A 27,155-nucleotide genomic window follows, 5' to 3' on the forward strand; every position below is an offset into this window, starting at 1 on the left:
TACCTCTGTCAACAGTGGGTAGCGGTCCACAGATGAATGTCTCAATCTTAAGCTTGTCAAGTCTATTGAAAAGTTCCATGAAATCACGTCTCAAGTCTACTGAGCCCATTTTACGTGAATCGGTTTGTCCCACATGTAATACAAGACGCTTTGTGTCTGGGTTACATTTATAAATAAGGCAGCACAATGTTTTTCTGATCTAGGCAATTAAACACATCATCTAAGACGCAGCTGAGACTGTGCTATGACCAGGTTTAAAGCCAGACTGGTGCACATTTAGAATAGAATGAGAAGATAAAAAGATTATTAGGTTCTCTGGTTCAAAGAGTTTCTTTTAAGGCATACTTTAAAGGCAAGATAGCTTGGATATTGGGCAGTAGTTGTCTAGGTCGGGGGGTCACCACCTTTACGGAGAGGGAGCACATCCAAACCTTGGAGATAGCACATGAGATAACAGTCAGATTAAAAATATGTGGCAATGAATGACTCCGCAATAGGCCTGGATCAAGCAGATCAGCTCCAATGGATTTTTTTTACATACATTTTTAGCAGGGCTTTGAGGGTCATCCAAACCCCCATTTCTCTCAAATAAAAAGCCTTTCAAGATGAATTGCTGGTATTACTTATCTCAATTTTCTCTGTCTGACAAACCATATTAGGTAAATGTGTGATTATACATCCCAATTCCTTTGTGCTGATCTGTTATGAATGAAAAAGGAGGAGTGAAATTAGCAAGTCAAGGCTATAACTTCCACAACACAAGGACAAGGCTGCGCATCAGGAAGCACTTTGCTTTTTCTTGCTTCATGTCATGTTGATCCCTGGGCGAGGCGTTACAAAGATGTACTGCATTAGCTGCTCCATTTGGACACCCTCAGGCACAAACAATGGTGTAAGATCCTGCACCACAGTGGATGATGAACAGAGATACTTGGAATAGTATAGGAACATTCAGTTCCTAACAACAGTTTTACTCTCCAAAACAAATGAGGTAATGGTTAACTTTAGAGGTAAATTAATGTTGATAGTTTGAGCTCATGCATTGTCTTTTTTAGGAAATTGTTTATCAAAAAATGTTATCCAAACATGAACATTTCTTCTTTTCATCGTTAGTCAGTCAGTAGAAGACCAATGTGTTTGTGATTTGGCAAGGACAATCACCATAACGATGGGCCAGACTCACCATAGCACATCGGTTCAGTGCTTTCCCTTTCCACAGATGCAGGGATGCAAATCAGTTGAGGTAATTGTGATAATTATCAGGTAATTGTTCGTTGTTGTGCTCTTGTAATGGAGGACAGAGATGAAGGTTCCCATTATCTAGAAAGTCTGAAGGCAGGTAATGATGGTCATTTGTCTGATAGGGCGCCAGTACAGCCGTTAATTTCCCCCCACATCTTAAAACACTATAATTTCCATTAAGGCATCAACTCTGTGAGTGCCTGCCCTGGAGCAGTAAGACATAGAGTCCTGGTATGAAAACCTCCTCAACACAACACAAGACAAGAAACACAGAAAGTAAGTAAAAAGGATGATATACAGAAAGAACAATAAGATCTTCAAAGAACAAGAGCAAAGAGGAATGTATAAAAAGGTCTACAGGTTACACTTCCATAGGTTTAGATGAACAAGTTTACTATTTATATACATATACATTAACTATTTATCTGTATAGTATGCTGAATAATAATGACTTTATAATAAAAATATATATATTTAACTCAAAACTTTAAAAAGTACACACAAGGATGGCATTATCCAATCATGTACAACATGCAGAGGCAAGTACACGACATAGCTCCATACCCTCATCTCCCCATTCCTAACCAGGTACAGACCCCAACAAGAAACAACAAGGTTTCCCCCCTCGTAGCTGAGTTAATGATAAGGTACCACACAAAAAAAGGTTGTTAAAAAGCAGATGTTCATGCTGACTCCCAGATGGGATTGATTTTGACATGACTGGAGGTGATATTGTTGCAGTGCAGAGGCATTACATGCCTTGTGGAAAATGTGTTTTCTAAGGAAACAGGGTAGCTGGGGCTGCATCTTGGGAGAGAGAGGTATTTACACCATGTTAAACCTCCTCTGGTGCTCAGTCTGAGAGGGACACAGCAGAGACAAACAACAGGCTTGTATGTTACGGCACAGTTAATGTTTGTTTGTTTCATTCTATTTTAATATACTTTCTTAATTCATTGTCTAGTGGATAAACATGCATGAATACATTTGTAAAATTACAGTTTTGTTGTTTTAATCTAAGAACTAAAACCACTACAGTTTCCATTCCCTGAGGATATCCAGTCTCCTGCTGTGTGACTATGCGGACCGTGGTGCTCCTGATCATGGCTGGACTGGTGGACTTGACCTTTACTCAGCACAATCCTGTCCACTGGCTCTCCTACCTCCGAGGCCGCCGACGCTACCCTGCGACCTTGTGGACCGACCGTGTGGGTGAGGACTGCCCCCTGGAGTGTGACTGCCCCGCAAATTACCCCATGGCTATGTACTGCCACAGCCGCAGCCTCCAGCATGTGCCCTACGTCCCCTCCCGCATGAAGTACGTCTACCTGCAGAGGAACCACATCAAGGGCATTCCGGACGGGGTGTTTGACAACGCCACCAGCCTTGTCTGGGTCATGCTGCACCAGAACCAGCTCAACTCAGACAAGATCGGCAAAAACGTCTTCAGCAAGCTCAAAAACCTGGACCGGCTCTACCTGGACCGCAATGAACTGACACGCGTGCCCCAGAACCTGCCCAGTTCCATCAGGGATATGCGGCTCAGCCACAACAAGATCTCCAAGATCCAGACCGACTCGTTTGAGGGTATGACTAACCTCACCTACCTCATGATGCATGGAAATGCCATCGAGGAGGTAGGAAAGGCTTTGAACGGACTCAAGTCTTTGACCTTACTGGACATAAGGAAAAACAAACTCAAGAAGATTCCTGGGAACCTGCCTAAGAACTTGCATCAGATCTACCTGGAGTTTAACGACATAGAGAGTGTACCAGAGGACTTCTTCACAATGTATCCCGAGCTGCATTTTGTCAGGCTGGCCCATAACAAGTTGACGGATGGAGGAATCCCCAAGAATGCATTCAACGTCAGTCATTTGGTGGAGTTGGACCTCTCGCACAACAAACTGGAGAAGATCCCCATAGTCAGCAGAAGACTGGAATACCTCTACCTACAGGCTAATCGGATCAAAGGTATGGCAGTGTCCCTTTAGCTGTTTATATTTCTGATCACAGAGCCTTTGCTTTCTCTGTGATGCCTTATATAATGGTACAGTAGTTTAATGTGATAGTCTAGTGAAATCTCGAGTCTGATAGTCATCCACATACGTGTTTGGAGAATAGTTTGAAGAATTCCCTCAAGCTATGATATTTGATCAGTATTACTGACTGTGTGATATGTTGTATTTGTATCTGCTAGATAAAGATACATAACTCACACACTAACAGGATCCGAGAGGAAACCCCTAAACCAACACTCTTACACCTGTGTAGTAAACACATCAATTACTATATATAAAAAAATAAAGGTTATTATGTTACTATATACCATATATATATATATATATATATATAGAGAGAGAGAGAGAGAGAGAGAGAGAGAGAGAGAGAGAGAGAGAGAGAGAGAGAGAGAGAGAGAGAGAGAGAGAGAGAGAGAGAGAGAGAGAGAGAGAGAGAGAGAGAGAGAGAGAGAGTTGAGTGGTAAAACACTTAACTCGATTGCTATTCAATTACAAATTATGTTCTATGCTGATGTATGTAACTATGTATGTAACATCATGATAATACAATGTTGATCCTAGAGTATTTGCTGAGTTACTCCACACAGGTAGGTGCAACCTAATGTAAACTGTCTCCAAAAACGGTATCCTCTCCCTCTCCTCCTCCTCCTGTCAGAGTTCTCGCTGGGCAGTTTCTGTGGTGTGGTGGACATGATGAACTACTCTCAGCTGAGGGTGCTGCGCCTGGACGCCAACGAGATCAGTGCCAATGATGTTCCTGCTGAAGCGGCCTACTGTCTCCGCCTCGCCTCCTCTATCGATGTGTAGCCCCGCCCCGCCTCCTCCATTGACGCGGGGCCCTCCAATCCTTGCACCTCATCGATGTGAACTCCACCAATCATGAGGCTCCTTTGTCTCATCGATGTGAACTCCACCAATCACGAGGCTCCTTTGTCTCATCGATGTGAGGCCCCACCTATCCGGTGCCTCATCGACTTGTAGCCCCACCTGCATATATCTGGTGTAACATTGATGTGTTTTCCCCACCTAGCTAATGTCTCATGACGGCTCACTGACTCCTCTCAGGCATAATTGTATTGATATGATAGTAACTTTGTATTGATATCATGGTAACTTTGGACAATGTTGAATACAATAGTTAATCATAATGATCTATTGCTTGCTCTTATCTGTTCCTTGGCATAAACAATGTGAAATTACCAGATGATTGAAGCGTTTGTGCGTGTACTGAATGTATATGCATTGCCCAGGACTAACATTTGAATTACATTTACATTTTTGGCACTTAGCAGACACCTTTGTCCAAAGTGACTTACAACAAATACATTTGACTGGTGCTAGAAGATGGACAATTTTACATATTCTGATGATCTCTTCAACTTCGTCTTGATCAGTTCTGTCCTTTGTCTCGCTCATGGCTAAATCCTTACCTGTCACGTGTGTAACTAAAACATTGATAGTGATGCCAATGGGAGATTTGAATGACTTTGCTTCCCTCATGTGGAGAAAGGTGGCACTACAACTACATTAATACAATACTGACTAGCGTGGGTATGGTGTGTCTCAGCAGTAGCAAATAATGAATAAATGATAGAGTAGTTAACGTCAATGATGTTTAGATCTGAGCGCATCTTTACTCATTTGAAAACATTGTCATTAATACATTGCTTCATTTTATTTTAATTAAATGTTATTGGTTATTGTTTGCAGAATTCCAAATTAATACCATGGTGTGTTCTTCTTCTCCATTTTCCCTTTCTGTTTCACCTTCAAGCACGCACGCACGCACGCACACACACGCACGCACACACACGCGCGCGCACGCACGCACGCACGCACGCACACACACACACACACACACACACACACACACACACACACACACACACACACACACACACACACACACACACACACACACATACACTTCTCCAGATAGTTCTCAGCTATTTCCAAATATTTGAACTAAATCATTGGGACACTGTCACACTTTCATCTTTAACAGCTGCCTCTAATCCTTAACAGACAACGGCTCTATCGAATTATGTCAATACTTTCCCTCTCTCGTAAAGGAGTAAGATCGGAGAGATCACTGACAACTACATCACACCACATACTCTTTTATATACTTTACTTCTCACAAAAAACATAAAAAAGAGAGCCAGAGTCAGCGGGGCAGCAGCATTGCCACCTTGAGTCATAAATCATCTTATTGCCTCCAAAGGAGACATACTTACCAATAAAACACTACACTGACCCTTCAGTGTTACACATTAAATAATGTTACAAAACATTTCCTGCCTTGGACGATGTTTTCAAAGATCTAAGGAAGCTCAAATCGTTGTTTTGAACAGCCACGTGAACCAAATAAGTGGAGGTTTGGACCAGTAGTAATGACTGTGACCGCCAAAAATAATAACGCGTTCAGTAAGCATATCATCTTCCATTATCAGTCTGCAGAGTTATTGGGCCATCAATGTCATGTCCCTAACCAGTTTAAAGGAGTGTATCATTATCCAAAATATATGGAGTATGTTATTCCTGTAATTAGTGATGGGTAATTAACCTGGTAGCCCTCTATAGGTAACAATATGCCGACCTTTTCTTTTGGCAGGGGTCCTACACTCAAATTGCCTGGAGGCCAATAACATTATTAATTGTTGCGTTCCTTATGTGGGGCCATAGCACAGTCAACTGGATCATTTTCCCATGTCAAGGCCAATACCAACAGATAAGGATATTCACTGTTCACTGATCAACATGACAATCAGTTGATTTTTGATCAGACTAAATTTGATTACCTAAGAAATTACCTGTTAAATTACCACTTACTGGAATGCAGCCCAGAAACCTATGAAGTCATTACCAGTGATATTACTGTAATGACAACTGTTGGATTCATGAATCAGCCATGGAACTTTAGTAAACTTTTGTTTCATTGAATCGAAACAAGATTATGATTTGTGGGTAAACATTGTATACATTACAAACAGAAAATATATATTTTTATTCAAGTAAAATACATTGTTATATATGTACATGATATATACACACAATATACAATGTAGATTATCCAAATATTATATGCTCCTTGAATAGCAATCTCCAAAAGATATTGTCCAGTGAAATTAATTTGATTGTGCTTGTGGTGACCACAGGCCAGAATAAGACAAGAGATAAAGATACGACGAACAGTCCATGGGATGTTATATCAGATACTCATATCCTGCATGTGTAGATAAAGAGAAGTGGATATAGAGAAGTGACTGTGGTTGAAATCCCATCTCCAGATGTGCTCTGTCTGGCGCATGTCTCTTATTGTCTTTGAGGAGAAAAGAGGAATGTTCAGTATAGGTGAAAACTGCAGGGGTGGATAGACAGATAGATAAATAGATAGATAGACAGACAGACAGACAGACAGACAGACAGACAGAGAAAGATAGATAGATAGATAGATAGATAGATAAATAGACAGACAGACAGACAGACAGACAGGCAGGCAGGCAGGCAGGCAGGCAGGCAGGCAGGCAGGCAGGCAGGCAGGCAGGCAGACAGACAGACAGACAGACAGGCAGGCAGGCAGGCAGACAGACAGACAGACAGACAGACAGGCAGGCAGACAGACAGACAGATTAACTCACTTTACTGCACATTCATCTGAATGTCCTGTACATCTGTATGTAACCTGCATAGTAAAACATTTGAGGACATGATTATTACAAGGCTAACCTATGGGTTGCCATCAATTCAGTCTGTTTTGTTTATTCAAGGTACATTGTGTTAACATACCTTGAGTTTATGAGTTTCATGGGTTTTCTGTTCAAAGAAAAACAAACAAACAAAACACTGTTATGCTATGAAGTCATTAACTGATCAACAAATGTTCTCTTGTAGTCAGTGTGAATGCCTGGTGATCTGCCTTGATAGCAGATGTTTTGGCTGTTGTTTGGTAACTTCAACTTACGTAACTGTATGCTTTACCTTTTGTGTGACCAGGCAGTAGTAGATAGTGAACATGAACAGCAATGCTCCACAGACTGAAGCTACTATGAAGCCAAACTTATAGAGGTCTCCATTTGAGATAGTCTGAGAGGCTTGAGATGCTACCGCTGATTTCCTAATGGCTCTGACTGTGGAAGAGACATTTCATAACATTATGTTCACTGTCCATACATAATAAGTTATTTTCTGTTTCATGCTCTCACCAGGGAACTTTCCTTGATCTATGTATATCTATTTTGCACATTGGTATTTGCTTAGACACTAAATGGTAATGTACCAACAAAAATAACTACTACAACATAGTTTCACTAGGGTCTATTGAAAGGAGCACCAAAGCACCAAACCTCTCTGTTCTCTTAATCACTTTGTTGCAAGGAGTTACCCACCTGTTGTAAAGGGCAGTTCTGTAGATAGCTTTGTGAATAGTTCCGTGTGTAGTTCTATGGACAGTTCTCTGGGAGGCTCAGTGAGGATTTCTAGGGCTTCAGCGTACTCCCTCTGGCAATTCCAGTCTACTGGTGTATCATTGGTCGTCACCAGCTCCAAGTACACTGCCAAGACCTCCTGGGCTCTCCCTAACGCCTCAGATGGGGAACTTCTGAATGCCTTCTCAAAGCGGACAGGGTCATTCTGCGCAACAGGTTTAGAGAGAGGTTGTTCGAGTTAATTTGGCATAAATGGCCAATTAATACTGTGTGACATTTCACAAATAGTACATTGTATTGTTTTTTACCTGAATTATGTGTCCTACAATTGACTGACATTGAACAGGATTATAATCATTATAATTGTTTGCATTTTGTTTGCATTTGATGATTGCTTGATCCCACCAAACATAATACTACACAGGCCATGACCTTGCTAATGAGTTCCTTGAATCTTCTAAACATCAATAGAAGCATGTTATACCCAGAGACTCAGAGGATGTGGAAGATTGTGATAATTGATCAACTGATTATTAATGCTATATTCATACATTCAATTAATAATATGACTCTGTATAGATCCGTTGTATGGGCTGAGAACTAATACAGGGGTCTAAGTCACATGGTCTTTGCATTTGTGCGTGCTTGCTGTGCTGTTCAAACACATGAATGTTGTGTTCAATTTAGGGGTGCTTTAAAGCGCTGAGATTTCTAGATACTGGAGGACCGACTTAGGTCTGATTTGCCAGTATCTAAGGGGAGGAGTTTGGAGGGAGGAGCCCCTTCCCAGGTCCCTACCAAGTAAAAATAAAAATAAAAATAAAAAAAGCGTGAGAGAAAGAGATTTTCCATTGCATTTACATTTTTACATTTAGAAGACGCCTGTAACTAAAGCAAATAAATGTATCTAAGTAAGTAAATCATCTATCTGGTCATAGGCATATGCTATTACTTAAAAAAATAAAATAAAAAATAATAGTAGAAAGGGGGGTGACATGGGAGAATTTGGGGGGGGAATTTAACACCAGCATGATGGATGAACATGCGGCAGTATGATGGATGAGCTGCAGAGGTTTGATGGTGGAGGTGGGGAGCCCGGCCAGGAGTGTGTTGCAGTAGTCAAGGCGGGAGATCACAAGTGTCTGGACTAAGAGTTATGCTGCTTCTCTAGTGAGGAAGGAATGCTCCTGAACTCCTGTTGTTGCAGAGGAAGAATTTACAGGAGTGTGCTTTCACTGTGATGTTCACCGCACAAGATAAGTGGTTGTCGAGGAACACCTCGGATTCTTGGCTGTCTGGGGAGAGGTCTTGTAGAGGGCATGCTTTCCATAGGAGGAAGAGCAGCTCAGTCTTATTAAGGTTGAGCTTGAGGCGGTGGGCTGACATCCAGACAGAAATGTCTGTAAGACACACAGAAACACATGTTGCCACCTGTGAGTCAGAAGGGGGGAAAGAGAGAAAGATCTCTCTCTTATCATCTGCATAGCAGTGGTGAGGAATAGGCATATCCCCCTGATGTTGTAGAGGAAGAATCTACAGGAGTATGCTATCGCTGTGATGTTCGCCGCACAGGATTTTGTACAAGCACAAGTGGTTGTCGAGGAACACCTCAGGTGTCTGTCTGGGAGGAGGTCACAGAAGAGTTCTCTACTGTGATGGAGAAGTCTTGCAGAGGGCATGCTTTCCCTAGGAGGAAGAGCAGCTCAGTCAAGGTTGAGCTTGAGGTGGTGGGCTGACATCCAGACAGAGATGTCTGTAAGACATGCTATAACGCATACTTATATTTACCTCATGGATGAACTGGGTGTTGCTATTGCAATATTTAGACTTCCCTATGACGATGTGACAATGCAACAATGATTAGAGCATAGTCACACTCATTGAGGTCGAAGGAAGAGAGCAATGGCCAAATGTACTAGTAATGAATCCTACCATTGAAGGAGTCATAGGTTAACCGTATTAAAACATGAAATGGCACTCGACTTTTAGCGAAACAAGGGTGGGTTATGCAATTTGTCAAATTTGACAGGTGAAGCTGTTACACATTAATACCTGATTTTACTGCCAATAGTGATTACAGCCCTTGAACACATAAGGGACGCATAAGGGAAATTTGGTCAAATGATGCAGGATCTTGTGAAAGATTTTTTTAAAAATGTGGTTGCTCAGGATTGGCTGGATGGTAAAGAGGAAGGGAAGGGAATATTCCTGGCAAACAGTCGAAATGTTAGAAAGACATGTTTTTCGCCCCTGCCTGTAATTGTGTTGACTACTTATATTTTGTGTGACAATCAAATTACTTACTTATATTTTTGTGTGTCTTATATAGACATTCTATATTTATATAGAAGTACCTTTAGTCATTCAAAGGAGATCATGTATTGTCTGTTGGGAGTACTCCCCATTGAAGGGTTTGAACACAACTTGACATAGTTCATGTTACGAGACTAGTAAGTCTCAAAGAGGGGAAATGTGATTATTAATCAAATCAACTCCAACTGCCATGGGAATACCCCCCACTGAAGCCCTTCCCCCTGGCCCAGAAAGCACCATGGGCTCAGTGGAAAACACTCAGCCGCCCCAGAACAGGACGGCCCAGGGCTGCTCTGGTTAGACGGGGCTACAAGACTGGCCCAACCACCTGTGAACGTGGAGGAGCAGACCACACTATGGAGCACTGCCTTGTCTGCCCTCTACTACCTAACCCCTGCAGCTCAGAAGACCTTGCAGTGTTCAACAAAAATGCAAAGGTCTGTGTAAAGAAACAAGATACTGTCATATAACCTTCAGAGAAATGAAAAGAAGAATCAAATCAAATCAAATCAAGTTTTATTTGTATAGCGCTTTTCTCACAAAATGTGGCAGTGGCATCGAACAACAAGGTGATTTGGGGAATAAAACGGCTGCCTACAGAGGAGATCTTTGAATTTGTCTGTGCTCTGAGTCATGTGTACAGTATCTCTCTGTGCATATCATTTCGGTGTATTGAAAAGTTTCAGTCAACTTGGCATAATAAAATGAGCTCTGAATTAAGCTTTTTGGTTACTTGGGTTACAGATGGGTTACCTAACCGTAACCCTAACCCTAAATAATGTAGTATGCTAGATTGTGACTAGCCAAAAGCACTCAAACGTAAGGAGGGATTTCCTCCACAAGCACCATCATCTCAAGATCACCACTGACTCACCTCAAGCTCTTCATTGATCTGTGGAACACATCGCTGTGAGTAGATGTTGTGTATAAGAGCCTTCAGAGACTGGACATAACCGTGGTTGACTGAGCCCCAGGTGAATTTGAAGTGGGAGTCCAGGAGCTCCAAGATCCTGGGTAGGGCAGCTTTCACATAACAGCATTTACTCTGTACAGCAGTGTAATCAGAACACCCAGGTGAATGAATTAGAATTCCAAGGGAGAACAATTATATCTAATGTTATGAGAAGCAATCATATTTCACAATAAAAGTTACCATACCAAACGTCTCCGTTCAATAAAAGTGTAGGTTATTGAGCATCCACCCTGCAACTGGTTATCTGTCTGTGAGAATCATGAAGAAAATTAATGCAGAGACTAAACCATTGTGCTGTTTGCTCATTGCATCGTCAGATAGCAATGACTAAAATTCTCATGTCATCATCATCATTAATGTAATGTTGATATTTGGTGTGGGTGACAGTAAGATGTTGGATATTCCATAGCCTTATTTTGAGATAATTAATGTTAGTCTATCACTACTTACCAGGTGTCTTACAGTCAGCAGGTGGTCCCCTGTGATAGAGTGTCTACATGGACCAGGGACGTCCCCCATGGTTAGTGGCAAGCTCAAGAGGACAATCACATACAGACACTTCACCTGGAATAGATGAAACTATAGATAAAACCATCTTTTAGTTCAACTTCAGCCTCCAGAGATTCCACTAGACTACATCCTAAATACATCATACTGTATCTCAATCAGTTAACTTGACAGTAAAACATGATTGTGATTATCTAAAACATGCATGAGATCTTTGGAACAGATGTTGGGAAGCTTGGTTTCTATGAGAGCCATGTTTGAGATTATTATTGCAACTTTGACTAATTGTTGAAATTAGTTAAACATAATTTGTTGTTAGCAAAGTATAAGATGTAAGATTATTGTTTGAGAGAAGCAATTTTTCACTATAACTAAAATGGAAAACATACTGTAAGTATTTTGTGATTTGATTCTCAATAGTTCACTGACATAACGAACTGTTCTTTGAATCCCACAAGATACAAAATATGTTGTGTTGGTTATTCCTTCTGTTCCTCATTAAGAAATTTGATGAAAAATGTTGTTTCCCATTTTGGGGAAGACATGTTGTTTTTCTATTTAAACACAGTTCTTAATTACATTTTTATCTGGTTCGTCACCTCAGTTAATGATGCCACAACCAAAACCACATCATTTTGAAGAGTTGTCACTGTATTTATTGGTGTCTAAAATCCACAGATTAAAAAAAAAAAAAAAAGGATTATGAGGTCACCACAAATCGAAATTAAGTGTAAATTACAATGTTAATTTCCCTTTCAATGTGGAATATGCATTTGTGACCTAAAAATGACAAATGTTAGAAATCTAGTAATTTTCAGTTGGTGACTTGTGGCTGACATAACATCAATTTAATGAATTATGATCATAGATAATCAAGTTTTATATAATCTAATACAACTATCAATGAGCACACACAAAGGTGTTACATGATATAGTCATATGGAGTTCATCCACCACAGCAAAACCATTTGTTTCCATTATGATTATGTCACCATTATCTACCATTATCTTACCATGATAACATTTCAATTTGTATACACCAACGAAACTGAATACCAGAAAAAGGCCTTTTTTTCAACATATTTTCATTCATGAGAGTGAATAGAATGGATTAGAGGAGAGTTACAATGCAAATATTTCCCCTACCTTGGTTTTGCACTGAATGTGGGTTGGCACGAGGATGGTCATCTGGCTCACCTTTGACAATAGAGAAGACCAGGCTCCTCTGTCAGAAGCATTGAAGCAGTGAGTGAGATGCTTATCCTGTTCTTTATCTCAGAATTACTCCCCTGATAATCTTTCGGAAAAAAACTGTGTGTACTATAGCAAAACTGACATTCATCGATGTAACCGTAGCTGTAGATCCCCCCAAGTATTGAGTAGTGTGGTTATGCTTCCCTCTAAGCTCACAGAAGGACTGCCTGTTTTAGCTGACAGGCTATTTCAAGACCTGCCTCCTTCTTGCATGGTCCACAGGAAACAATGACCAGCTGACCTATGGCAAACACTGGCCTAGAGAAAGAGAGATTCTGTCTTTTAAAAAGCTTCAAGACAAGAAGACGAAGAGAATGTGGGAATAGCTACTATTCCCCCTCTATACCCAAAATCAGGATTATTGTCAGGGTGACCAATCAGGCAACAGACCCCTACCTAAAGTCACATGTCACCCAGTTCAGAAAGTGACCCACTTAGGTGGCGTAGCGGGTTAAGCGTTGACCATGTAACCGCAGGGTCCCCGGCTCGATTCCGGCCGGGGACATATCCTGCATGTCATCCCTCCTCTCTCTCTCACCCATCCTTCCTGTCTAAATCTTCACTGTATCTGTCAAATAAAAAAAATGAAAAATATGAGTGGGACTGCCCCACTCAGAAAAAAAAAAAGAAAGAAAAGAAAGCGGCCCACAGGGTGTAGTATACACACACACACACACACACACACACACACACACACACACACACACACACACACACACACACACACACACACACACACACACACACACACACACGTAGGTTGAGGGAGTACCTACCATTATGGGATACCCCCATAAATACCCCCCCCCCCCAAAGAGCCATTGTTTTTTGGTCAGGCTGCATTTGTAAATAAGAATTTGTTCTTACATGTTTGCCTGGTTAAATAAAGGTTAAATTAAAAAATGTGTATTCGTAGGATGCATGTTATGGTTTAAATTATTTTCCCGTCTTAAAATGAAACCAGACTGAAAGCACATTGTTTGACAACAAGCCATTACAATTTTCCGCAATTGTGGGAGTTTCCTGAAACTATAACTCAATTTCTCAAAACAACATGCAGATGTTCGGGGTACTCAATAAAACCCTGGACAAGCTCTAATATGTCCAAACTCTGCTGCCAGGGTTCTCACGCACACAAAGCCGTGGCGGCACATCACCCCCACCCATCCACCTCCACTGGCTTCTGGTCAAGTCCTGCATCTCCTACAAAATCCTCCTCACCTACAAGGCCCTCCATGCCCGTGCCCCCCAGTACTTATCCGACCTCCTCCGCCCACATGCCTCTCCCCAGAATCTGCTGTCTTCAGACTCAGGCCTGCTTGCACCAACCTGCGAACCTTCTGGGACAGAGCTTTTAGTGTGTCAGCCCCCACCCTCTGGAACTCTCTCCCTGCCGTGATCCGCAAAATCCCCACCTTGGACGCCTTTAAAACTGCCCTCTGTTTGCCAAGGCCTTCAGCCCCTAGTTCTGTTGTTGTTTTTGTTTGCCTGACTGTTTTTGTTGTTTTCTTGTATCTCTGTAAAGTTATTATTATAGAATTATATCAAAAAGAGGTATGTGCAATGTGTTCTGGAGCCTGCTGATAAGGGACCTGAGGATCCTGTACTTTTTGAATTTTTGAATGAAGATGGTAGGAGATCAGACAGACGATGTGCGAGGTGCGAGGTATCCTTGATGATGCTTGCTGCCCTCCGCCGACACCGGTCTGCTTGCAGGGACTCGATGGTAGGGAGTTGGGTGCCGATGATGCGCTAGACGGTTTTCACCACCCATTGCATGGTGTTATGGTTGGACACAGTGCACTTGCCGTACCACACTGTGATGCAGTTGGTCAGGATGCTCTCAATGGTGCAGCGGTAGAAGTTGGCCAGAATCCTGGGAGCTGGGCTTTCTTCAAACTCCTCAGGAAGTATAGGCGCTGCTGCACCTTTTTGACCAGAGAAGAGGAGTTGAGGGTCCAAGAGAGGTCCTCGGAGATGTGGAAACCCAGGAAGTTGGGAACACCCTCCACATGTCAATGATGTAGATGGAGGAGTGTACGCAGCCCCTAGTTTTCCTGAAGTCCACAATGATCTCCTTGGTCTTACTGGTTTTGAGGGCAAGGTTATTGTCAACACACCACACCGCCAGTTGTCATTGTTACTTATCAGGCCTACCATCGTGTTGTCATCTGCGAACTTGATGATGGTGTTAGAGCCATGCATCAAGTTTCAAGTTTCAAGCTTATTTGTTACATCACATTACACAAGTGTAACAGAGTAAAATTCTTAGGCTTCGGATCCTGACATTGCATTGCAGCACAAGAGCCTGATTGCCTGGGGGAAGTAGCTGTTTGTTAGTCTCTGAGTCTTGGCCGGCTCCGGAAGAGGCCTCGTCTTTTGGATGGCATCGGTTCGAACAGGCTGTAGTTGGGATGGCTGGGGTCTTTGATGATCATCCGGGCTTTACTGACACCTTTCACCTTCAGTTTTTTGCCTTTTGTTTGTTGTATATATCCTGGATGGAGGGAAGCTTACATCTGGTGATGCGCTCGGCTGTCCGTACCACCCTTTGTAGCGCTTTGCGGTTGAGGGCAGTGCAGTTGCCATGCCAGGCAGTGCTGCACCCAGTCAATATACTCTCGTTAGTCCCTCTGTAGAAGGCCCACAGGGGCCTTGTTGTTACTGTTGATGTTATGTCATACCAAACTTCTTTAACCTTCTGAGGTTAAAGCCTGCCTTTTTCACCACCTGTTTGGTATGCACGTCCCAGGTGAGGTCAACGCCAAGGAACTTTAAAAAAGTCCCCCACCAGCTCCTTGGTCTTGTCAGTGTTGAGAAAGCGGTTGTTCTCCTGGCTGTACTGAGCCAGACGGTCGACCGAATTGAATCACTGAGGTGGTGCTGTGTGTGGCCACACAGTCATGGGTGTACAGGGAGTAGAGGATTGGCATCAGCACGCAGTTGTATGAATAAGAATAACAGAGAATCAATAAAAAAAAGAAAATGAATTGGGTGAATTGGGATTGGGCCATAGTGTCTATCACTGGTCAGTAGTCACTTGATAAAAGGCAACATGTTGAAAGGTATGCGAATACTTAAACATATGTTAAAATGCTATCATTTAGAGTTTTCTATAGGCCAAGTAACTAACATTAAGTTTAAAAAGAAATGCTCAAACCATTACTGTATGCAACAACTATGTCTAAGAAAGGTTGACAGATTTTGCCTGGTTGTCTGTCTATATGTGCAATATGACAACCCTAGGGTACATAAGGTTCAGAGAATAGGAAATGTTAGAATAGGTATAGCATAGCATAGAGTACAGCACAGTGTTTTATTTGTATAGTATAGTATAGTGGATAGTGGACATAGCCTTTATTTATGTAAACCAGCTCTTTTCCCTTCTTGTTTTTAGTTTTTTTTTTCCTAGCACCAGGGGAGCCACCCCTCCCAAATTTCGTTGTTTGGTACCTGTACTATATCAATGACAATAAAGACCATTCATTCATTCATTCATTTCCATCTTTATTTGTTTGTTTGTTTATTTAGTTATGAGCAAACTCATAAAGGAGACTTGTTAAGTTTTGTTTCAATAAATAATGTTCTATACACATTGTCAAGTGTTTCTAATTTCTATACCATGAAGGCATTCAAAATGGATATGTGTGTTCAGGATGCATGAAGCTGGCATCGGGGTGGGAGGAGAACAATATGAAGCAATGAAGGTTGGGGTAGTATAGTATAGTATATACTGTAGTATATAGTATAGTATAGTAGGCTATATACCTTTTCTGGAGGTCTTGCATGACTGAAACATCAAAATGAATCTACTGGGAGCAGTCTTGTAGCAGTGTGCGGACTCTACTTCTTTGTATTGTAGTATAATTAGGCTACCTGCAAGAACTTCAATCCACTTTCAGCCCTGGCTATGATTTAAAAAAAATAAAAAAAGGTAACAAGCACCGCAGCGCACTCAGTACGTTTAAATGCTTTGAAAAGTTGCATAATGTTAATTGACAAGTGTGACGGCTCTCAGTAGCCTGGTTGTCTGTCTATATGTTTGTGTCTGTAGTAGTGTCTGTTCTGGTTGTCTGTGTCTGTGTGTGTTTGTGTGTGTCTCTTTAAAACCTAAATAGGAGATGAGTCCTAGTCCAGGGGATCCACCCCCCCTTGATAATTGGGAAATCATCCAGCCAATCAACCAGCCAATCATCAGAGGCCACATCAGCCAATCATCAGAACACCAGCCAATCATCAGAGGCCACAGGATTCAAAAGACACTGAGAGAAAACCAGCAGCAGCTGTCAGTTCCCACCATGTTGTATAATGCCATGCTGGTGGTTTAGTTTGTTAGTTGTGTTCTTTGTTTAGTGATATTGTAGAGATCTTTGTTTTGTGAATTCATTAGTACTTGTTTAGTGTTTATTTTGTGCTTTATTTAATAGTCACCCATTATACTTTGACTATTTTATTTGATAGCAGCAAAACCCTCCTAGGGATGTGTTCATTGTTTCTTTTGTTTGTGAGGCATTTGTTTGTTAGTTCTAATTCTGTTTTTATCATTACTATAAGACTTCAAATCTGTCATGGCCAAATAAATATCTTTAATTTTATATTACCAACTGTAATTTGTTACTTCACCCTAGAGAACAAGAACGTAACAACAAGGCATTTTTATAACAATAATATGATCCCCTGAAGGAATGAGTTATCAGGTCTTCAGAATGTCTCCTAAACAAGCAAATTGCCATTGGGGGCTTCATAACTTGAGAAGAAAGCATCCAAATCAGCATATAAGTGGTCGATAGAAATACTATTTAGTTTCAACACAACATGCAATTCTGGATTTTTTTCATGTTGGAGAATTAAAATGCTTTTCATGGTCAAACATATTTATTACATTTCCATGTTTTCAATTGTGTTACAAAAAAGTGCAACCGCCGCATTTTGTAATAACCTACACAATATATACATGTATTACATAATAAGGCAAACATTATTACATTTTGCGTTCAGGCGATTTATTACATAATGTGCAGGCTATTACATAATGTGGTGTTATTACATATTGAAAGTGACTTTTTATTACATTTTGGGATTTTATTACATAATGTGCAGTTATTATACACAGCCCTGCCCCAAATCCAAGATGGCAGCATGCCTATTGTCTCTGTTCAATGTTTGTTAGTAACTAATCGTTTTTAGTGGATTTTAGAACTTTTAGCACCCCTCTTTAGTAACTACTAGTTTTATTTGGTTTTGGCACTCTTTTTTTTCCGAATAAGGGTTTTCTGTTGCCAATCTGGACTGTTTGGAGTATCTCTGTTCTGCCCTGTGGACTGTTGCCTTCTTCCCCTATTTTTTTTGAGGGGGAGCTGTGCCCTCTAACGGCCAAGCTCCACCTGCTGCGTCGCGTCAACTCGCCATCGACGTTGCGTCAACTTCTCATGGTCATGCTGGACCTCCAGAAGGCCTTCGACACAGTAGATCACCACATATTGTTAGATAAACTGAAAGCAATTGGGTTCGATAGAACATCGGTGAGCTGGATGCAATCCTACTTAGAGGGGAGGGAACAGGTGGTTAGTGTGAACGGAACACTGTCCCCCCCCCTCCCAGTGACCTGCGGCGTTCCACAAGGAAGCATATTGGGACCTTTACTGTTCCTAATATATGTGAATGGCATGTCATCAGCATGTGATTGCAATTGGTTCCTGTTCGCGGATGACTCGGCTCTGCTGGTCTCTGACAGGGACATATTGCAGGTGGAAAAAGCGCTAAGCACTGAACTGAGTAGAATCTGCATCTGGCTAGCTGACAATAAACTATCAATACACCTAGGTAAAACTGAAACCATCCTATACGGATCCCCATCTAAACTCAGAAAGGCTGTAAATTTCAAAATAAAAGTGGGTAACATTACTATCACAAGAAAAGAGGATATTACATACCTGGGCTCCATCTTAGAGGCAAATCTTTCCGGAGATAAAATGGCAGCAAAAGTAATCAAAAAAGTGAACCATAGAACTAGATTCTTGTACAGGATATCCTCACTTGTCAGTAAAAACACACTGAGGACCCTATCAGGAGCTCTCATTCAATGTCACTTCGACTATGCCGTAACATCATGGTACTATAGAACCACAAAGGCCCAAAAAACAAGACTCCAGACAGCCCAAAATAAACTGGTTAGGCTTCTGCTAGGCCTCAACCCTAGGACACATCTAACCGCTGCTCATTTTTTGAGCCTTGATTGGCTACGAGTAGTTGACAGAGTGCAGCAGCTTGCACTGGGCCTGGTCTTCAAGATACGCTACACCACAAAGACACCCAAGTACCTGTCAACATACTTCCAAAAAGTGAACAACGTCCACACATACAATACCAGAGGAAGCTCCACGAACCACGTTCAACCGCGTTGCACCACAAACAAGGGGTTAAACTCGTTTGCAAACTATGCAGTAAAAATGTGGAACGCCCTTCCTATAATCTTAAAGGAGTGCAAAACACTGCCCACCTTCAAAACCACTCTCAAAAAACATTTACAGGAGGCTGCAATCCGTAACTGGACCCTCTAAATCAAAAATCAGATTAAAAGACCCGAACTACCCACTGTACATACTTTGTGTTTTGTCCCCCGCCCCCACCTGTGGTGTATGTCCCCACCTGTCCTACCCGCTGTACATACCTTATGCTTTGTTGTATTGTTCTTCCCATGATGGATGTATGTTTATCTTGTAGATAGTACTAGTTATTTGTCTGTATTATCTTGTAGATAGTACTAGTTTTTTGTTGTTGTCTGTCTTACATGTAACGATGAATTGAGAGTCAAGGACCCCAATTGAAATAAGCCAGTGGCTTTCTTGGGTTTTTATCCTGTTAGTTGACCTTGTATGTAATTATGTACCGTCATGTACCTACTTCTGCAAATCTTCTAATAAAGTTTTCAATCAATCGTTGTCCAAGCTCCACCTGCAGCGTTGCGTCAACGTTGCGTCAACGTCAACGTTCCACTCTAGCTCCACTGGCATTTTTTGTATACGGGAGTAATTTCACCCTTGACTGCAATATGTCCACAACAATAACAACATCATACAGAACATTTTCCAATGAGGGTAATATTTTATCTACATATTCCCAAATAGATAGTTGTTAGTTCAGTAGATGTTCAACTAACTGTCAACAACATTTCAACTAACTAACCACTAATCCTAAACCTTGCCCTAACCTTAAATCTAACCCTATCCTTAACCATAAATCTAGTTACATATCAACAGAGTTGCAGTTGATAGTTTGAGCAGCTGTGGATCATCTATAAGGGAATAAAGTGTGACCCCAGTCAAGTAGGAAATGTCATACTGTCATATGCTCCACCGAGCGCGAGGAGAGCTCAGAGCGCGAGGTTATTAACAAAGACGTTCATAGCGGGAATTTCTGGATCAGGAGAGCACCTACATTCTCTTACATCTCTTTCATCAATTATGGGTACGTTGTAGTGCCGGAGGAAAAAGGAAAGACGTAGGCAACGTAATGATAACTGTTTAATCAAAATAACAACTTGTACTCTCAGTACAGGACCAGAAAATAGATCACCAAAACTCTTGTCTCTAAACAGGAAGGTGCAACGTTAATAATCTTCCCCTCTGCCCCTAGTGCCAGAACTGGTTCCCTCCCACTACACAACCAACAGTAAGAGGAGAACATGAACCCATAATGTAGTCACTACACCAGCCCCCCCAGTGTTCACCTCAATATTGGAAATCCTCACGGCGAGGAGGGCGTATGGCCCGGCCCCTACGATCGTAGGTAAAGTCAGGAGGTGCGGGAGGAGGTGTGACATCGCCCACCACGTCCTCCTGCAGGGAAGGACGGGGGGCAGTGACGACCGGGGGCTCGCGAGCTGCGGGGGGTTGTCGGGGTCGGAGGGGGGAATGTCCAGGGCGCGGCAGGGGAGGTAGGACTGGAGGCCGGCCTCTGCGCGGTGGCAGGGCCAAGTCCAGGGGCAGTTCAAGGTCCAAGTGGGCCGGTTTGAGGCGATCAACGGACACACACTCAGGCCTACCCCCCATGTCAACCATGAAGTTCTTGGCTCCGGCCTCGATGACACGGAAAGGCCCGTCATAAGGAGGACGTAGTGGAGTCCTGTGGCCATCATGACGAATGAAAACGAACCTCGCTGAGTGCAGCTCCGGGGGCACCCTCGAAGTAGGGACACCATGCTGCGTAGTCGGGACCGGGACGAAGGTCCTGGCGCTGTCCAGCAGGGAGGCGCGCTGAGCGGCGGCGGACCAGGGCTCCGTTGACTTGGGAATGAAGTCACCGGGGACCCGCAGCGGCTGTCCAAACACCAGCTCAGCGGACGACGACTGGAGGTCCTCCTTAGGCGCTGTCCTGAGCCCCAGCATGACCCACGGCAGCTTGTCAAGCCAGTCGCTGTCCGTGAGGCTGGCTCGAAGGGCGGCCTTCATGGATCGATGGAAACGCTCACAGAGCCCGTTCGCCTGCGGGTGATAGGCGGTCGTGCGGTGGAGCTTGACCCCCAGATTCTCCGCCACCGCTGCCCACAGCTCTGAAGTAAACTGTGAGCCACGGTCAGAGGAGAGATCAGCAGGGGTGCCGTAGCGGGAGACCCACACCGCGATGAACGCCCGGGCCAGGTCGGGGGCTGTCGTTGAGGAGAGCGGAACTGCCTCCGGCCAGCGAGTCGTCCTGTCCACCATGGTAAAGAGATAGGTGTATCCGTGCGAGGGGGGCAGCGGCCCTACCAGGTCCACGTTTACATGATCGAACCTCCGCTCAGGCACAGAGAACTGCTCCAGGGGGGCCTTGACGTGTCGATGCACCTTGGCGCGCTGGCAGGCGATGCACGTGTCTACCCAGGCCCTCACATCCCTCTTGAGCCCATGCCAGACGAATTTCTCTGACACCAGCCGTGAGGACGGTTTCCTACCAGGGTGAGACAAGCCGTGTATCGCCTCGAAGGCGGGGCGCCTCCAGTTGGCGGGGACCACCGGTCGTGGCTGACCCATGGAGACGTCGCACAGGAGCGTGGCCCCTGCGTCACCGAAAACCACCTCTTCTAGGCGCAGTCCTGTGTCCGACAACTTGAGAGCCTGGACGGCGGGGTCGGCGGCCTGGTCTGCAGCCATGCGCGCGTAGTCCAAACCCAGTTGGACCGCACCAACCACCGCCCTGGAGAGACAATCCGCGACCTGGTTGGACTTCCCAGCAACGTGCTGGATGTCTGTGGTGAACTCGGATATGTAGGCGAGCTGGCGCTGTTGGCGGTCGGACCACGGCTCCGCCACCTTGGACATGGCGTGCGTGAGTGGCTTGTGGTCCACGTAGGCCGTAAACTCGCGGCCCTCAAGTAAAAAACGGAAGTGTCTGACAGCAAGCCACAGCCCGAGGAGCTCCCTGTCGAATGTGCTGTACCTTTGCTCTCTGGGAGACAGCTGGCGGCTGAAGAATGCAAGAGGCTGCCAGGCGTCCCCAACCCACTGTTCGTACACCGCTCCCACAGCAAAGTCAGAGGCGTCCGTGGTGAGAGCAGTGGGTGCCGAGGGCGAGGGGTGGGCCAACATGGCAGCGCGGGCCAGGGCCGCCTTGGTGTCCTGAAAGGCTTTGACACGCTCCGCCGTCCAGTCCACCGGCTGCTTCAGAGTCTTGCCCTTCTGGGCATCGTACAGAGGCCGCAGGATGTGAGCGATGTGGTGGAGGAAGCGATAGTAGAAGGTTACCATCCCGATGAACCCCTTGAGCTCGCTGATTGTGCTGGGGCGCGGGAAAGCAGCGACAGCTTCCACCTTCGAGGGGAGGGGGGTCACCCCCTCTGCGGAGACCCGGTGCCCGAGAAAGTCGATGGTGTTCCGTCCGAACTCACACTTCGCCGGATTGACAATCAGCCCATGTTGGCTGAGCCGTGTGAAAAGGGCCCGGAGGTGGGACAGGTGCTCCTCCTCCGTGGTGCTTGCGACGAGGATGTCATCCAAGTAGACGAAGAGGAATGGTAGGTCCCGGAGCACCGAGTGCATGAGGCGTTGGAAGGTCTGCGCCGCGTTCTTCAGGCCGAACGGCATCCGCAGAAACTCGAAGAGTCCAAATGGCGTGATTACGGCCGTCTTAGGGACGTCCTCGGGGTGCACCGGCACCTGATGGTACCCCCGTACCAGGTCCACTTTGGAGAAGAAGCGTTTGCCTGCCAGGTTCGCTGAAAAGTCCTGGACATGTGGGACCGGGTAGCGGTCAGGCTTGGACGCGTCGTTGAGGCGGCGGTAGTCCCCACATGGGCGCCACCCGCCGTCTGACTTAGGGACGATGTGCAGGGGAGACGCCCAGGGGCTGCTCGAGCGCCGAACGATGCCCACCTGCTCCATATGCGCAAACTCCGCCCTGGCGATGGCCAGCTTCTCCGGGTTGAGGCGCCTGGCCCTGGCGTGGAGGGGAGGCCCCTCGGTCTCGATGTGGTGCTCCACTCCGTGTTTCACCGTGGGCGCGGAGAAGGTGGGCTTGGTAAGGTCGGGGAATTCGGCGAGCAGCCGAAGGTACTGGTCACTTTCGGCGAGCGTATTGGACCACCCGCTGTAGACCGCCTCCCCCTGCGTACAGGCGAAGGAAGCGAAAGTCTGTGAGTTGACCAGGCGCCTGTTCCCCACGTCCACCAACAGGTTGTGGGCGCACAGAAAATCCGCACCAAGGAGGGGAAATGTGACAGCCGCTATGACAAAATCCCACGAAAAGCATTGCCCTCCGAAGCACACGTCCACCGCCCTAGTGCCATAAGAGCAGATAGGTGTGCCGTCCGCGCCTGCCAACTGCGGACCACGCTCCTCCTTCGCCACATCCGATCTCTCTGCCGGAATGATGCTCCACTGGGCACCTGTGTCACAAAGGAAACTGCGACCAGAGGCGGTGTCTTGTATGAAGAGCAGCCTGTTGGTGACGCCAGCGCTCAGGGCCACTACTGAGTGCCGGCCCCGCCGTTTCCCGTCGGTCCGAAGGTGCAGGGTGAGCGGCACCGTTTGGCCTTGGCGCCAAAAGTGGCGTGGTAGAAACAATGGCCCGCAGCGTTACCCTGCTGGCCAGAAGGTCTGGCGTCATCCTTCGCTCTCCTGCGACGGTCGGGTGGCGGGGCGGCCGCGGGAGCGAGCAGGTCGGGGGACCGTTGAGGCATGGCCAAGACGAACCGGTCCGCCTCCCTGGCCAGGGCGCGGGGCTCCATGATGGCGGTGTTGGCCAGCGCCATCCTAACTTGAGCTGGCAATGTGCGCATGAACAGCTCTGTGAAGAGGATCATGGGGTCTTCTGTACCGAGCAGGTTTAGCATCCTCTCCATGCGCGCAGAAGGCCTCTCGTCACCCAAGTCCGACATGGCAAATAGGCGCCGCACCCTCTCCGCAGTGGACAGTTCAAATGTCTCTAGAAGCAGGGCCTTGAGGCGCTCATATTTGTTCGTCGTCGGGGGAGCAGACAAAAAACCTACCACTCGAGCTGCGGTGGAGCTGCCCAACATTGCCACAGCATGGTTGTACCGGTCGTCGTCGTCATCGATGTCACTTTTGTTGAAATGTGCCTCTACAATAGCAAACCATGCAGCAGGCGTTGAGTCCCAGAACTCTGGTAGCTTGAGAGTGGGAGTGTGCGCACCACGCGTTACCCTGACAGGGGATGGTGATGGCTGCCGCTGGTTTGAACGTCTTCCTCGCCCGGACATTTTGCAGGATTGTAATGTTCGCTCGCTGGTTTTTGTACACAATTACGTTAACAAAAATCCACGTCGGGGGTCACCAGTGTAGTGCCGGAGGAAAAAGGAAAGACGTAGGCAACGTAATGATAACTGTTTAATCAAAATAACAACTTGTACTCTCAGTACAGGACCAGAAAATAGATCACCAAAACTCTTGTCTCTAAACAGGAAGGTGCAACGTTAATAATCTTCCCCTCTGCCCCTAGTGCCAGAACTGGTTCCCTCCCACTACACAACCAACAGTAAGAGGAGAACATGAACCCATAATGTAGTCACTACACCGTATAGCTTAATTTATCCACATCTGCTAGCGGTTTTAATTGAGGACACAAGTTGGGTTGTATTGACATAGAGCTGTTCGTCGTCCATTATAGGGAGATAGGGAAACAGACCACCTACCGGTCCCATGTAATCATAGATGAAATGTTGGAGATTTTGGCCAAAGTGGTCATGGAGCCAATCCTCCAAAACATCCACTCGTCCTTGGCTATTGGGCTGGAGGTGGATGAGAGCACAGACGTCTCTGTGCAGAAGCAGCTGGATATACACATCAGGTACTATTCAATTCAAAGTACACTGATTGTGTCTGAGTAATACATATATGTTGAGGATGTCTTTTTGTGCTTTTCAGATATATGGACAATGAAGGCCAGCTCCACAGCCAGTTCCTCGATCTGGTGTCAGTGCCTGACGGAAAGGCAGCTACTATAGTGGCTGCCATAAAGGATGTGCTGCACAAAAACAAGGTTCCAACCGAAAGGTTATTTGGATTGGGAACAGATGGAGCTGCTGTAATGACCGGTATGAGACACAACATGAGCAAGTGGAATTACTGTAAATGGGTTTTTATTTTTACTGCATGTTTTAGTTGCTCAGACACTGACCATGAAATGGTATCTGCATGTCTTGATTCGATTATATTTATTTTCCTGTAACAGGGCGGGTGAATGAATGGTCTTTATGGTCTTTATTGTCATTGATATAGTACAGGTACTAAACAACGAAATTTGGGAGGGGGGGCTCCCCTGGTGCTAGGAAAAAAAAACTAAAAACAAGAAGGGAAAAGAGCTGGTTTACATAAATAAAGGCTATGTACACTATCCACTATACTATACTATACAAATAAAACACTGTGCTGTACTCTATGCTATGCTATACCTATTCTAACATTCCCTATCTCTGAACCTTATCTACCCGAGGGTTGTCATATTGCACATAGTGTTATTGCACATTCATTTAAAGTGTCGCAGTTTGCAGGTTTGAAATGTTCACAGTTGTGTTTCAGTATTGCACTTGATTTCAATCTAGTAGCTGCCATCAAATTGTCTAGATTGTCCAGGGCCTAGAACCTAGGTCTTTGCTGTGTTCAGGGCCTGAATGGCCCTGGGGTAGAAGCTGAGCTTCAGTCTGTTTGTCCTTGCGAACATGGTCCTGAACCGCCTGTCCGAGGGCAGCCGAGCAAAGTGTTCGTACCCAGGGTGGGATGGGTCTCTGGAGATCTTGGAGGCCTTCCTGAGGCAGCGTGTGTTGTACAGCTCTTCCAGAGAGGGGAGGGGGGCGCCGGTGATCTTCTGGGCCGATCTCACGACTCTCTGTAGCGCATTCCTCTCTGCGGCTGTGCAGCTGGAGAACCACACGCAGATGCAGTAGGTGAGGATGCTCTCCACTGCGCAGCCGTAGAAGGTCACAAGCATCTCCTGTCCGATGTGGTTTTTCCTGAGGACTCTCAGGAAGTAGAGCCGCTGTTGTGCCTTCTTGATGATGGCTGCTGTGTTGATCTTCCAGGACAGGTCATCCTGTATGTGCACCCCCAGGAATCGGAGGGTTGAGACTCTCTCCACGCTCCCTCCATCGACGAGCAGGGGCTGGACCTCAGATTTTTTCCTCCTGAAGTCCACGATGATTTCCTGGGTCTTTGACTGGTTCAGCAGCAGGTTGTTAACCTTGCACAGCTTGCCCAGCTGCTCCACCTCATCCCTGTACGCCGCCTCGTCCCCCCCCGAGATGCAGCCCACCACGGTGGTGTCGTCTGCAAACTTTACGATGGAGTTGCTGGGGTGGACGGGGGTGAAGTCGTAGGTGTAGAGGTTGTAGAGGATGGGGCTTAGCACGCAGCCCTGGGGGGACCCAGTGCTGAGTCTGAGGGCTGTGGAGGTGTGGGAGCCCACCCGCACCCTCTGGGGGCGGTCAGACAGGAAGTCCTTGATCCATGCACATATAGGGCCCTATTATGCACTTCTTAACTTGCCGTCTTAAGTCTTAATTAAGACGCACCGCCAGGTTAAGACCTACCGCCACCCTTATTATGCGCTTCATACGCGCTACTGCTATTATGCAGGTGTCGATAGGCGGCCACACATAAGACGTAAAACTCCCGTGCATATATTGCTCATTGTGGGAGTGTTCATATGTTAATGAAGTGCACTAGGCGCCCCTGCTATTATGCGATCTGACTTTGCTCCTAGCGCTAAGAAGTGGTTTGAAAAGTTCTTAAGTTTAGACTTCATGCACGTTTTGAAACACGAGCGCGCCTCCGCGGTTTGCGCATGCATGTGGGCACACATGAACACGCACGTGGCTCCACTCCAAGACGTCAATTACGGTCACAGTATAAATGCTTTATTTCAGAAGGGAGAGGCCAGCGCTGTACAGTATGTTGCCTCCACATACAGTACGAGCATGCCGTGCGT

At 45.3% G+C, this 27,155-nt stretch overlaps 2 protein-coding genes across 2 annotated transcripts; one reads left to right on the forward strand and one right to left on the reverse strand.

Annotated features, from left to right (window-relative positions):
* Window positions 1-2,321: 2,321 nt before the first annotated feature.
* LOC308159970 (fibromodulin-like) lies at window positions 2,322-4,070 on the forward strand (the record flags this gene model as incomplete). Its single annotated transcript, XM_080533807.1, has 2 exons — window positions 2,322-3,216; window positions 3,919-4,070. The coding sequence occupies 2 exons, from the start codon at window positions 2,322-2,324 to the stop codon at window positions 4,068-4,070; spliced, it is 1,047 nt and encodes a 348-aa protein (XP_080389933.1).
* A 3,573-nt stretch (window positions 4,071-7,643) lies between these two features.
* On the reverse strand, window positions 7,644-12,671 carry csf1b (colony stimulating factor 1b (macrophage); the record flags this gene model as incomplete). Its single annotated transcript, XM_080534235.1, has 5 exons — window positions 7,644-7,895; window positions 10,878-11,048; window positions 11,162-11,224; window positions 11,427-11,540; window positions 12,630-12,671. The coding sequence occupies 5 exons, from the start codon at window positions 12,669-12,671 to the stop codon at window positions 7,644-7,646; spliced, it is 642 nt and encodes a 213-aa protein (XP_080390361.1).
* Window positions 12,672-27,155: the final 14,484 nt, after the last annotated feature.

The sequence above is a fragment of the Nansenia antarctica genome, assembly GCF_963989245.1.
Source record: "Nansenia antarctica genome assembly, chromosome: 6".
In the NCBI taxonomy this organism is placed as follows: domain Eukaryota; kingdom Metazoa; phylum Chordata; class Actinopteri; order Argentiniformes; family Microstomatidae; genus Nansenia; species Nansenia antarctica.